Source organism: Aspergillus karnatakaensis (genome assembly GCF_047715665.1).
Source record: "Aspergillus karnatakaensis strain CBS 102800 unplaced genomic scaffold BJY04scaffold_78, whole genome shotgun sequence".
Classification (NCBI taxonomy): Eukaryota; Fungi; Ascomycota; class Eurotiomycetes; order Eurotiales; family Aspergillaceae; genus Aspergillus; species Aspergillus karnatakaensis.
In genome coordinates this window covers 102965-115174 of record NW_027395790.1, presented here as the reverse complement: position 1 = coordinate 115174, position 12210 = coordinate 102965, and the positions used below count along the sequence as shown (strand labels likewise).

General features: G+C 49.0%; 4 protein-coding genes across 4 annotated transcripts; 1 reads left to right on the top strand and 3 right to left on the bottom strand.

The window, feature by feature from the left end:
- Positions 1-2832: 2832 nt before the first annotated feature.
- BJY04DRAFT_223818 (uncharacterized protein) lies at positions 2833-3438 on the bottom strand (the record flags this gene model as incomplete). The annotated part of the gene is made up of 2 exons (XM_073717797.1): positions 2833-3008; positions 3081-3438. The coding sequence occupies 2 exons, from the start codon at positions 3436-3438 to the stop codon at positions 2833-2835; spliced, it is 534 nt and encodes a 177-aa protein (XP_073565518.1).
- A 1915-nt stretch (positions 3439-5353) lies between these two features.
- On the bottom strand, positions 5354-6289 carry BJY04DRAFT_232314 (uncharacterized protein; the record flags this gene model as incomplete). Its single annotated transcript, XM_073719730.1, has 1 exon — positions 5354-6289. The coding sequence occupies one exon, from the start codon at positions 6287-6289 to the stop codon at positions 5354-5356; it is 936 nt and encodes a 311-aa protein (XP_073565517.1).
- Positions 6290-7896: 1607 nt separating this feature from the next.
- Positions 7897-8328, top strand: BJY04DRAFT_223816 (hydrophobin family protein; the record flags this gene model as incomplete). The annotated part of the gene is made up of 2 exons (XM_073717796.1): positions 7897-8173; positions 8228-8328. 2 exons carry the CDS (start codon positions 7897-7899, stop codon positions 8326-8328), a joined length of 378 nt encoding a protein of 125 aa, XP_073565516.1.
- Positions 8329-8700: 372 nt separating this feature from the next.
- Positions 8701-9983, bottom strand: BJY04DRAFT_232313 (putative glycosyl hydrolase; the record flags this gene model as incomplete). Its single annotated transcript, XM_073719729.1, has 2 exons — positions 8701-9402; positions 9462-9983. 2 exons carry the CDS (start codon positions 9981-9983, stop codon positions 8701-8703), a joined length of 1224 nt encoding a protein of 407 aa, XP_073565515.1.
- Positions 9984-12210: the final 2227 nt, after the last annotated feature.

Here is a 12210-nt window from a genome sequence, read left to right as displayed (position 1 = left end):
GATAGTAATGTTACAAGAGGCGCAGCTCGATTGCAAAGCCAAAAAAGCAAACGGAAATGGACAACGCGGCCCGGTAGATTTATTCTGCATCAGTACGGAACCCTCACCACAAAAACACTTTGTTCGTTCTACTGGGAGACCATGGAATGACGAAGCATGGAAACCACGGTGGTGATACGCCTGCAGAGATTTCCTCGGCTCTTCTCTACATCTCCCCGGGGTTCAGCACCATCGGTAAGGCATTCCCAAGTACTCAGGTGAAGAACAAAGACCACCGCTACTACTCCGTCGTAAATGAAATAGATACTGTCCACACCCTTGCTACGCTCTTCCGGGGGGGTTATTCCACTTGCGAGTTTTGGTGTTCACATTGAGGATCTGTTTGCTGTGTATTCAAACGCAGTTTCACAAGTCAATGTTTTGATGAGAAATGCACAACACTTGATGATCTTAGTTTCTAAAAGACAGGGGTTGAATGCCACGATGATCACAGCTTTACTCGACAATACTTGTACGTGTGAGTTTCATAAAGCACGCCGCGTTTTGTGCCTGTGGGAGAGACTGCAATCTAACAAGGCTGTCGAGATCGAATCAGCATGGGAGGTGAGTTCCTCCACTGAGAGTTTAAGCCCAATGTAACAGGTGACAAGTCGCTTTCAAAGCACAAAGTCTTCTAAATATACCTGACAATAACCTCAACTTCCAACGTCTCGGGGTGAGCATTGCCATTCTATTAGGGGTCGTGATGCTCCTCTCCCGACAAACACTGGCAGAGGGCCACGATACTGTAGCCTTTTGGTTGGAGCATTAATGGAGGGTATGAGCATGTTCTCGATTCCTATTGGAACCGAGGAGCATTACATCTGGTATTTGATGTCCCTAGCATGGCTTACCTATCTTCCATCATAAATCCGCTGAGAGATACGCCTTGACTGGCCAGCAATTATATCTACGACTTTTTAGACTCGCATCCAGTGGACATCTGGATTTTAGCGGTTATCGCTCATGGTACTATAGTGCGAAACTATGCCCATCGTGTGGGATTGGGTGCCGGCTTGAACGTACCAGCATCAAATACTTGCGCGACCCTGCTATCCCTTTTCGCAAACATGTCCAAAATGTCTTCAACGCAGACCTTCAACCACGAACATCTAGGGTTACTTCCTCAGTCACTCCGGACATATCTTAGCGATCACTATGGACATGCCTTACCGATGCAACCGGGTCTATGGCAGTCCGGTCATTGTGGACGGGTCTACTGGGCCTTTTCATCATTCTAGTTATATTGCGGATTGCAGCTAGCGAGAAAGACAAGCCAGTTTTTCCCACTCATATTATTAGGTGACTTGTCTGTGGTTTCGCTAACCACACTAGCCATTCTTATCGCGATCGTTGAACTTGTCACGATATATCTCCTGGGCCAAGCAAGGCGGAAGACCCTTGTTTCCTTCCTGAAATTCGACCTGCCATTGAACTGGCTTCGTATGCTTTATGTTCCAATCCTTTTGCATATAACGTCTTCTCTACTGACGCTCTTTGGAATATCTACAGTATCCATCAGCCCACGCCCAGGAACAAAGGGTTACGGCTGCCTAATATACTTCTACATATGAGACGGCCCCCACAGAAGCATGTTACGGTACGTGCCAACAGTCGTAAGGCTAACATGATCAGGCCTAAGGTTCGTGCGCAACGGATCATCCTCGTCTTGAGCACCGAGAAGCTTCATTGCAACCTCTCTTCCAAAGCCAAGATTGAACCCAGCTGGATTCCTGGATTCTTGGCCGTCTTGGCAGGCATAGGGACATATAAGGGCTCGTTTTCCTTCCGGCGGGACTCGCAGCCTTGAGCTGCCTTTCGAAGCACAGAAAATAGCTTGGGAGGTTTTTGGTGGCCCCGACGACTGGGCAGATGGCGATGGTGAATCCAGCCCGGGGATCTAATGCTGTAGTTACGAGGGTGATGCTCGCGCCTAGTGACATGCCCCAGAGGCCGACCCCGCGCTGACGCAGACGGTCGATGCTTCGGTGGCAGAGTAGGAAGGTCAGAGCGTCTGAGAGGTTGTCGACGCATTGGAAGGGGTTGATCTCGTTGCGTGGATTGCCTTCGCTAAGACCCACGCCGCGCGGGTCGTAGGCTAGGTATTTCTATGGGGCACAGGGGGGCTGCAGCTGGAAGGCGTTGGGGACTGGCCAGAATTTCCCGGCAGCTTTCAAGTGGAATAAGTCCACTTCTGGATAGAGCTATTGCATTCAAGATTCAAACGGAGGTAAAGCGAGCTGTCAGAAGCATATGACAAGAATTTGCGACCGCGAACACAGCGCTTCGGGTTGGAAAATGCCCGGTACCAAGAATGACGGACTATCTTCACGCTTCTCAAAGCACATAACCATAACCTTCTTCTTGGATGCAGTCTTTCAGAAAAAAGCAGCTATTAAGTAGAGAAAAAACTTTACTTGTGTTGTATCGCTGCAACTGCCCTAACATTAACTTGCGGGCCGCCAGCTGGCAACTGCAACGATCTCAAATTGTACATAGATTCACCACAGAGCAAAGCTTAGATTCTGTCGATACCTACTACACATTCACGCCCAATGTCCGCATTGGGGTCGTTTCTGAAACTCAACTAATGGGCCCTCGACCTGTGATTCTAACCTTTATGATTGACCGGATCGATCCTCTCCTGATCAATGATTCTGTTGAAAACTCGAGAAACGCATGCCTTCCATAAGTCCAGTACATTACTACATCCCTTCTGGGCGAACGCAGACCAGTCATCTCGTTTTCTGTACCAAGCCGTGATAGCATGGCTTGACTGTGTCCCGGAGATGCCTACTCCTGAGCTCGGTTGTCTTTTCGCTTCTGGTACTGGAGCCAGCTCTGGGAATAGCTCCCATTGCTTCGAGCGGAAATAATGGTTTGGACGTTGAGAATAATAAGTTCCTTGTGGTGGATAAGTGTATAGAACGTCTGCCGATGGCGCGCTCCGGACGGCTGATGTGTATATCCTATCTTAAATGATACGTTTTACAATCAGCTGGCTGAAGCAAAATTAGTATGGAATTATGAAGTCAGCTTACCTATCGTAGGCGTTCGACGACACGCCTGGTGGCCAGATGCAACCTTGCCGGATGCACCGTTACTAAGATTTGGCGAGATAGGTTTGTCTGCTAGCGAGTTGAGTGGCCTTTCGCAGTTGGCTGCATTAGCTCTAAGCCCGATGTTGTCGGCGCTGTCGGTGTTGTTGCTGTGGTTGTCGCTATCTTCTGACTCAAGCCATGTCCAATTTTCCTCAGGCAGATAGCAAGACGGCGAAATCCCTACCAGCGGTGGTATAGGCAGTGTCTGAAAAGGAGAGTCTCCAGAAGGGGCGGGCTCTGAAGGGATCGCCCGCTCGAGCAGTATGAGTGAGGGGGAGACTGGAACATGCTGAGCCATGACAAGGAACAATGAAAGAATGGGGTATCCGGTCAGTTCGCATAGAAACGTAGAGACACTTTCCATGATTGAGAGGAGATATTGGTGGACCTAAGTACTTACGTTCAAGGAGACTTTGAGTAAGTTCAGTGCTTTCCACGAAGCTTGGCCCTCTTACGAAACGGATTTGCTGCAGGAGTGATGCGCTAGCCGCTTGTTGGCGATAAGGGTGTATCAGAAGTGGCTGACCGAAAACGATGAGCTGCAGTACCCTTTTCGTTATCGAGTCAAAGAAACAGGCCCCCCAAGAATAGAATCAATTACATCGCTGTGGTACTGTAGTTCGAGACTTCAGAATACCTATTTATGAATCTTTTGGTGGTAAGGCTTTGTCCGGCATCGACATATGTTGTGAAGAGAAGTATTTAGTGATTGCCGATTTCGATCAGTAGCCCACATTTCCAGATGTAATTCTGAGTGATGTACGCGTTGGCGGCGGGTTCGCGGCACCTAGGTTCAGCCCTGATATTAAGGCGCGGAGAAGGTGACCGGCCGACAGAAAACTGAGTGTTTCCCCCGCTGCATCGTTAGAACCAGAGCGTCGGTTAGACTTTGTGGCTGTCAGCCACATCATGTTCCACTGGCCGTCTTGATCAAAAGATAGGAGACTAACTATGCAGCACTAGAGTATCTGCCCCTAGCCTGAAGAATATGGAACGCAAACCACCATGGATGCCTTGTTTTTGTTACGTGTTGCCTATGTTTTGAAAATCAACCCAAAAAAGAGCGGGTCATTGAGCAACCTTTGAACATTTAAAGCCGTGTATGATGGAGCACCCAGTTGCCAAAGGATTGGAACACAACTTGTCAATAGCGCGGGCCGCGTTCACCGGCCGGTTGAGAAAACACTGGCAGAAGAAGCAGGAGGCCTGTCCATTTGGACATGTCTTCTTGGCCTGGTTCAGATAGCTCTGAAATCAATCCGCAGGGTTTGCTTGTATCCGCGCTGCTGTGGACCACATGCCAGGTCTAGCTCGAGAATATTCCTGTGATAGGTAAAGGGAGCAAGGAGTTATGCTTGAGAGTCTGCTTGCTGCCATGGGTCCAGGCACTCTGTTCCGGATTACGGCCGGTACAATCCAGCATCTATGAAGGTTATAAATAACCTGGAGGGGACAGATTTAATGATACGTCAACTCCATTCAGCGGCCGTGGGGCTTTGTTCGCCCCTTCAACTATCCTGGAGCATGAAATACCTACTTTAGCGCTAGAAGGATGTTAGCGCTGGGTTCGACCGCTCCACAGACTGGATGAAACATGCACCCTGAGACCGTGGAGCGGGCGCGCATGGGGGCAACGACAGCCAGGCTGTACTGACGCCACAAGCTTCATAAAAATGACAGGTCCAGCTATCCAGACAGATCAACAGCTGCAGAACCTGGCCCTCGACAAGTCAGCCCTCGGAATTTAATTCCGCTCTGATTATTTTGCAAGGTTGTTCACTACGGTTGAAGGATACAGATCAGCCAACACCATATGACTTAGCGTTTCTCACATTGGCTTACTTATAAGATTGTCAAGCTCTTGACTCATTGATAGGCAAGCTTTGACTTGCCGCATTGGACATTCCTCTTTCGTAGCCGTTATCTGGAGCCCGCAGAGGAGCGTCTACCCTCCTATCTCATAAGCTCTATGCACGGAGTGGTCTGTGATATAACGAGCCTGACCACAGCTTTTGCTTAGTACCAGTTGCATTAACTAATAACAGCGTATTAGTCGGGAATTTTTGTTTCATTTTATGTGCACATGGCGTAATGGATATAGCAAGAACGCGTAATCGAGCACAGAAAAGCACCAGAGTTTCGAGGCCGTAACCCTCCCTATCTAGATATGTCACAGCCTATACTATACACATAAGCTCAAGATGCACCCGCACTTAGACAAAGTCCTTCTTATAAAATAAATTACTCCTCCGATCCCCGGCCTTCCCGCTCGCGAATCCTAAAAACAACCTAACCTCCCCATCCACAGTCTCGTAAACCGCCATTCCCTCAGGCTCTCGAAACTCCAATGTCGACCCAGCCCTCGTAACAACAGGCCCCTGCACAAGCTCACCAGTCTCAAGATCCAGCGCCATAACCTCAGAATTCAATTCCCCTCCAGCAGCCTCATACGACTTCCCCGTGAGAAAATAGATATACCGCCCATAAGCAGCATACCCCTGAAAGACATTGACTTTCGCGCCAAGATCATTAACAAGATGCGGAATCTCCCAGTTCGCCAGCGGAGAACTGAAATCGCCTTCCGCGGCAGCGGAGAGGTTAAACGCTGCGATATTCTGCACTGAGCCGGACTGGTACCGCACAATCAGCCGCTCGAACACGGGGTCAATTGTCGCGGTTCCGCGATCGAAGTCTGGGAGCGGTATAATTCGTTCACGCGAATCAGATGCCGAGTCAAGCGTGACTCCATCCTGGAATTTGAAGCGCCATAAAGCAGAGCCGTACCCGCTGTTCACAGCGTCTGTCTCGCTCCAGATATACGTGTCGGATCCGACTGGTTCAGCGGCGATGTTTACGCCGTGCCCGCAGGCGAGAATATCCATGGAGCCGAGGAGATTGCCTGAGAAGCCGAGCTCGGAGATGGTGAGGTCGCCCGAGGTGAGGGAGGAGCCGGAGCGGCGGTTTACGATGAAGAGGCGGCGGTTGATGTTGTCGAAGGTGAAGGATTGTTGGACTGTGTTTGCGGCGGTGGGTTTGTGGCGGAAGAGGTCGTGGGAGGGTTTGGTTAGGTCGAAGCGGGGGGGGATTTGGGCCAGCACGGAGGTAGTTGTTAGGGCTGTTAGACCCGTGAGGATCGAAGTGAGACGCATTTTGTGGTTGATGGAGGACGGATCTTGTTAGTGTGCGATTCTAGGCTGGGAAAGAAGAGATGTTATATATATAACAAATTACGTGCTGCAGTTCGCACCATCTCGGTTACAGATGATCTGCAACCTACACGAGAAACACGAGGTTCGACAGCAGAGTACCAGAGGGTTTGGCCTAGTCATCTTGGATCTCTTATGTCGATCCATTTGAACGAAGCAGAAGATTAAATTTAGACACGAGGAACGAAGCTCGCTTGGCCGCCAAGTGCATATCTGCCCCCATATGCTGGAAGTGCGAGCCGCAAGCACGGAGCGATGTCACCTAAGATCGCCGTGATCATCTTGCAAAACACGAGGCTCGTATCAGGATACCTATTCGCTTTTCGTCAATTGAATAGATAGGTGGAGAACTAGAGTACCTGTGCAGTGATTTATAAGCTTCCTTTTAGCATGTGTGTGGAGAAAAATAACTATAACCTACCCCCAAATCGTTGATTGAAAGCGTCTGCCGACTATGTTGCTATCTGGTTCTAGAGCAGATTTACCGAAGCCTTGCATAGACCTTTCCCAAATCCTTGTGTCTAAACACACTTGGCACCTGCTTCATCACCCTTATGGAAATACAGATGAAGGGCTTGTACGGCCACAAAATCAGGTAGCGTTCGCGCGCCATATCGCAGTCCTTTTCATCGCCCTCAGAGAACAATGATAATGAAATATAGAAGCATGTACTTGAAACGTGAACAACCTCAGTACCTGGGGTGAGTACCACATCGTATTCCACTATTGGGAGTGTAATGAGCCGACTAGGATCCTGGAATTGTTTCATGCCTCAGCCGAATTCAGTAACTTAAAGATCTGATTGGGACTAGAGAACGTCACATATTTGGTAGGCGCAGACTGTGGAAGTATACTCCGTGTGATACCTTTGGCTCGATGTGCCGTCAGGCCTTTCTGCCTCCTAGGTCTTCAGTAGTGACTGTATCTCTCCTGGCAAGCAAAGATTGTGGCCAGAAAGGATGATGAGTAGCCGATCTCTTTATTCAATTATCTTGTTCGATACACTCAAATTCGCTAGTAGTAATGTTGTGAATGATAATCTAGCAGACGCTTTCATTTTTTTTACTTGGTTTCCCCTACACGACGGTGATATTGCTAGAGTAAAGAAGATTCTATGGCTAATAGGATTGGCTATGAAGAAAGTTGCCCCACTGCTTAAGCAATGCAAGAGTACCTGGGCCTGAGAACTGCTTGTTTACTACTCGAATAGTTCATTTAACGGTTAGGACGCCAGACCACTGCATTATGAGTTGTCTGGAAACTAGCCCCTTGCCGATTGCATAGCTAGCGTTGATAACTTACAAGAAAGCCCATCACACAAAAGGGATCGGCACGGGGTACGAGCATTCCATGTGCGCCCTGTATATAATTACACCCTTACTAGATACCACCTCTGCTGAGTGTGGAATAAAAGTGCCCAACAGCCTCGACTTTGATCTTAGCGAGTTGATGTCGTCTCTTTTCTCTTCCGCAATTTTTCCACTTATCCTTTCTTTACAACTTTCCAATCACTTTATGAATAAGACGAAATGAGACTCATACCATGTCTCATGGCCCTCCTCTACGCTACCGCTACCGCCCTCCCACACAACGACCTGGAAGCCAAAACCCTTAAACCTTCACCCATCCCCGCTATCCCCAACACCATGACCGTACAAGAAGCAAGCTCAAAATGCGGTTCCCAGGCGCAGCTATCCTGCTGTAACAGAGCCATACACGCAGGCGACACAACGGGAATCAATGGAGCCGTGTCGAATATCCTCGGAGCTGGATCTGGTGCCGAGGGAGCATCCATTTTTGACAAGTGCTCTAAGCTTGATGTTGCAGGTATGGTCACTCTTGCTTTAGTATTCACCGATCGACGATGCTAACGGGTTCTAGTTCTTATTGGGGTTCAAGATATTCTTAATCAGCAGTGCAAGCAGAACGTCGCGTGCTGCTATGAGAGTGGGTTTTGCCTTGCGCTTGGATCTATTCTTTGATTTTCGTTACTGTTATCCTTTATCCAGAAAAGAGGGCGTTGGGGGAGTGCTTGTGGCTTCAAGACATGCCTGATGCTCTAGGCTACGACTGGGTCAGCGATGGAAAGGTAATGGGCGTCACTTGAAAAGGTCCTTAAGGTCAATGTGTATTCTAATGTAATCATCTGTAATTCTAAACAAATCTAAATCAGTACCTGTCCGCAAACGCTGTACTTTCTCCAGGAGTAGTTTCGTCCATACGGACCGAGAGATGGTTCAAACTTGATATAACTCCAAATATTCTGACTGGTATGAGGACACGCAGTCTATCTACATCTATACATCTATACAAAAGATAACCTAGTAACCCTCAAAGCGCCACCCACCCACCCCTCAAACAGCCGCAACAAGCGCATCCAACGCCGAACCATGCGTCGAAGCATTCACCAACCCTTCCTCCACAGGCCCCGCCCAATAAACCCCCAACCTATTATCCGCCAACCGATCATTCTCCCAAATACTATCAGCGGAAGCATTAATGACCCTCCCAAACGCCTCCTCCGGCATGATATCATGCAAAACCTTCAGATTCCGGATAAAAATCCCCTTAAACTGCGTCTGATCCGGCCCGCAGCCTTCCTCCGTCGTCTCGCAGGGTTCACGAAGCACATCTTTATCATCAACCAAAGCCTCAATCGCCCCGTGTGCGATCTTGCTAGCTTCATCAAGATAGGTCGAGTTTGAGGTCGTGTTTGAGCCCGAAGTTCCGTTCGTCGTTGCGAGGTGCAGCTGGACTAATCCGCCGAGGATAACGCCCTGGTTATAGGTCCATACCGTGCCGCCGTTATTCCTGCAGTGGTCTCCGGTACCGGCTAGCCCGTCGTTTATCGTGTAGTTCTCGTTGATGAGTCCGCTATCGCGGAACCAGGTCCATTGGCGCTTCGCCCAGGCTGTGTAGTACGTGGTGTTGGCCGTGCGTGTTGCGAGATGCCCTGCGAGCGCGAGGAAGAGCTCGTTTGCAATCGCGCCTACGTAGACGTGGGTGTAGGATGAGTCTATGCCGCCGTTGCCGCAGGTTGAGGGCCAGGCGTTGCTCTTTTGGGCGTCTGTTAGATAATGTGATTCCTAACATCATGATTGGAAGAGAGGCTCACCAAATGATAGAATATACCCTCGGCGAGATCTAGATACGCTTTATCGCCTGTGACGTCGTATGCAGCGATCCATGCTAATCCCCACCATGCGTCATCGTCGTACGAGCCATCGAGCCAGAGCGTAGCATTAGCTGCTCCTGTGGGCGCGGGTTTGCTATCTTCGCCAGAGATCTGGTCATATGCCGTTCCGTTGGCTGAGGTATAGCAGGACTCATTTGCTCCGCGAGCGGGGAATGGATTGACGTTTGTCGCGACGGAGAAAGTGTTCTGGAAAACGCCGGTTGCGAGGTCCGTCGCTGCGCTGGACTCATTTGTGGAGGCGAGGTTTGCAAGCGCGGTGAGACAGTTTGCGCCGTTCCACCAGCCGCAGGTGTTCCAGATGCCGGTGGCCGGGTTGTACCATGTTTGGAGGGTGTTTGCTGCTGTGAGTGCTCTGGAGAGCGGCGTATCGGGGGAATTGGATTGTGCTGCTGACCCTCTGCTCAGGGCTAGGGTTGTTATTGAGAGGACGGGGAGCAGCATTTTGTTTTGTTGTGAGGACAAAGAGAACTGTAAAGAGAAAGAGCGAGTCTAATTGATCACGAGGAAGGGAAAGAGGAATGGGAGATATCTCTGGAATGCGTGACGAGATGTGGAATGAGGCACTCTAAATAGCCTTAGAAGGAAATGGCAAGGCGATCGATCCAGTTCTCTTGTGCCAAAGGGCAGAGCGAGATGGAGGCAAAATAAGCTAAGCATTTAAATATTGCTTGATAAATTCGATGTACCACGTCCAGATTCTGGAAGCTGATGGTTCCAACGGACATATCTCGGGCCATAGATGTGTCCCGCCAGCCAAAGCGCCAGATGGCGTTCCTGGCCTGGATTCCTCACCCTCCACCAAGGTAATCGGACAGGGACATCCCCAGGAACCATGCAGGTTCCACGGTTTGTCAATCGGCATTGATCTCGGGAGATATTCGTCACTCAATTCCATAATACTTAACCCAGGCCAATCATGAAAAGAAAGCTTATAGCCGTATCACTTGAAGTATGTCATGTTGGCAGTAATCTCCCCTCAGGCTCTATTAGCTATACTCTTGTATCAACGCAGATGTTGTTAAATACCAGTGCGACTGGAAACGGCAGGGAAAGGCCCTCCAGGGCTGACCGAAGTCATCCATGGCTCACCCAAACTCTATCACTGTCTAAAATTTAGCCTGGTCTTGCCACACGGCTGTCTTTTCCGCCCAAGACCCAAGATTCTATGTAGTTTGGCACCCAATCCGAACAGCCAGAGAGCATATGTCGTCAATTGCCGACACGCAGCGTTCATTCGTAGGTGGCAAGTACAGAGCCCTGCATCTGATTTCTGATCAGGTCAGGTCAACAGAAGCAATCTAAGATCACGATCTTAGGGAGATTACTGCTATGTTTTGTCGCATACTTGCGAACTCCCTGTTTGACGTCGGGATTCTATATCATAAATACCGGTCTCGATTAAGAGAGCACACTACTCTAAAAGCAATGCGCTGTAGTCGAGAGAAGCGATCCTAGTCCTCTTAATCAAACACAGACCCTTTCCTGGGGCCTGTCTATTGTTCGCGAAAGCCCTATATCGCTTTGAATATTCGCAACATGCCCCAAGCCAAGATATTCCAACAGAGCACAACCAATGTCAATCTAGTAGATAGGACTTATAGGCGTTGTATAAATGAAGGACCACTCTAGAACATCCCATATCCTAGAGTTCAACTGAGTTCAACTCCACATATAACAGAGCCTGCCCAAACTTTGCAGTTGCGCATCGTCACGACGTGCGGCTACTGGCAAAGCTGTCATGCGCCCCGGAAGCATGCGTTGAGAGGGCCAGGCCCAGGATCTAACTAACGCGTCCATTGGATACCCATCTCATAAGCGAATGTCAATAGGATGGACCTGGCTCTGGTAAGATGAAACCAAGTGAGTACAGCGAAACATAGTCATGTATACGATTCCTATTTGAATATAATAAGAAAAAACACCATCATCGGACACCATTTAATCATTATATTCGTTTCACGTGATTGACTGCAGAATCTCCGCGCCAGAGCCAGAGCCAGAGCTTGCTCTCTGGTCTGAGTGTCAGATAGCCGTCTGGCCCAGGCCCTCCTCGTCCCATGTATCGGTAAACACGGAGAAGTTTATCATACTTGGACCTGGCTTTTGATTGACTGGCACGGATACTCCTAGCTTTTTAAAGGTTGCTGAATACTTTCCTTCGTTGAACTTCATTGCTGTTGGTAAGTACCTGCTTTGCGGGAATCCTCGTGTAAATGGCAGGGACATTCTCGGATCCATTCTCAACCGCTACTTAGCACCTAGCCTGAACTGACCCCTTGGCTCGGCTTCTACCTGAAAGGACAGTATGGTGCAATTCTCTCAGATTGGGAAATTATGAAAGACTGTTAAAATCGGAGTTCATATGGTTTGTTTGGTATCATGGTGAAGGCATACTGTCAGGCGTACATTCGGTTGAGTAGGTAGGTAGGTCTCTTTTGGTGGTCGCGAATAAGTCAAGCGCTGCTCATGTGTCAATTAATGTAAATGGGAAGGTCCCTTTTGGAGAGCTAATTGGATCTCGGGTCATGGCTTGACGGAGTGTGTGCACTCAAATAATAGCCCAAACAAGTCAAAGGCTTTGCTAAATCAAGTACCGCCGTTGGGGCTTGAGTATTTCTGAGCAGGGGGTTTACACGGGTGATATTACTCAAGCAGGTATAAAAGAGAA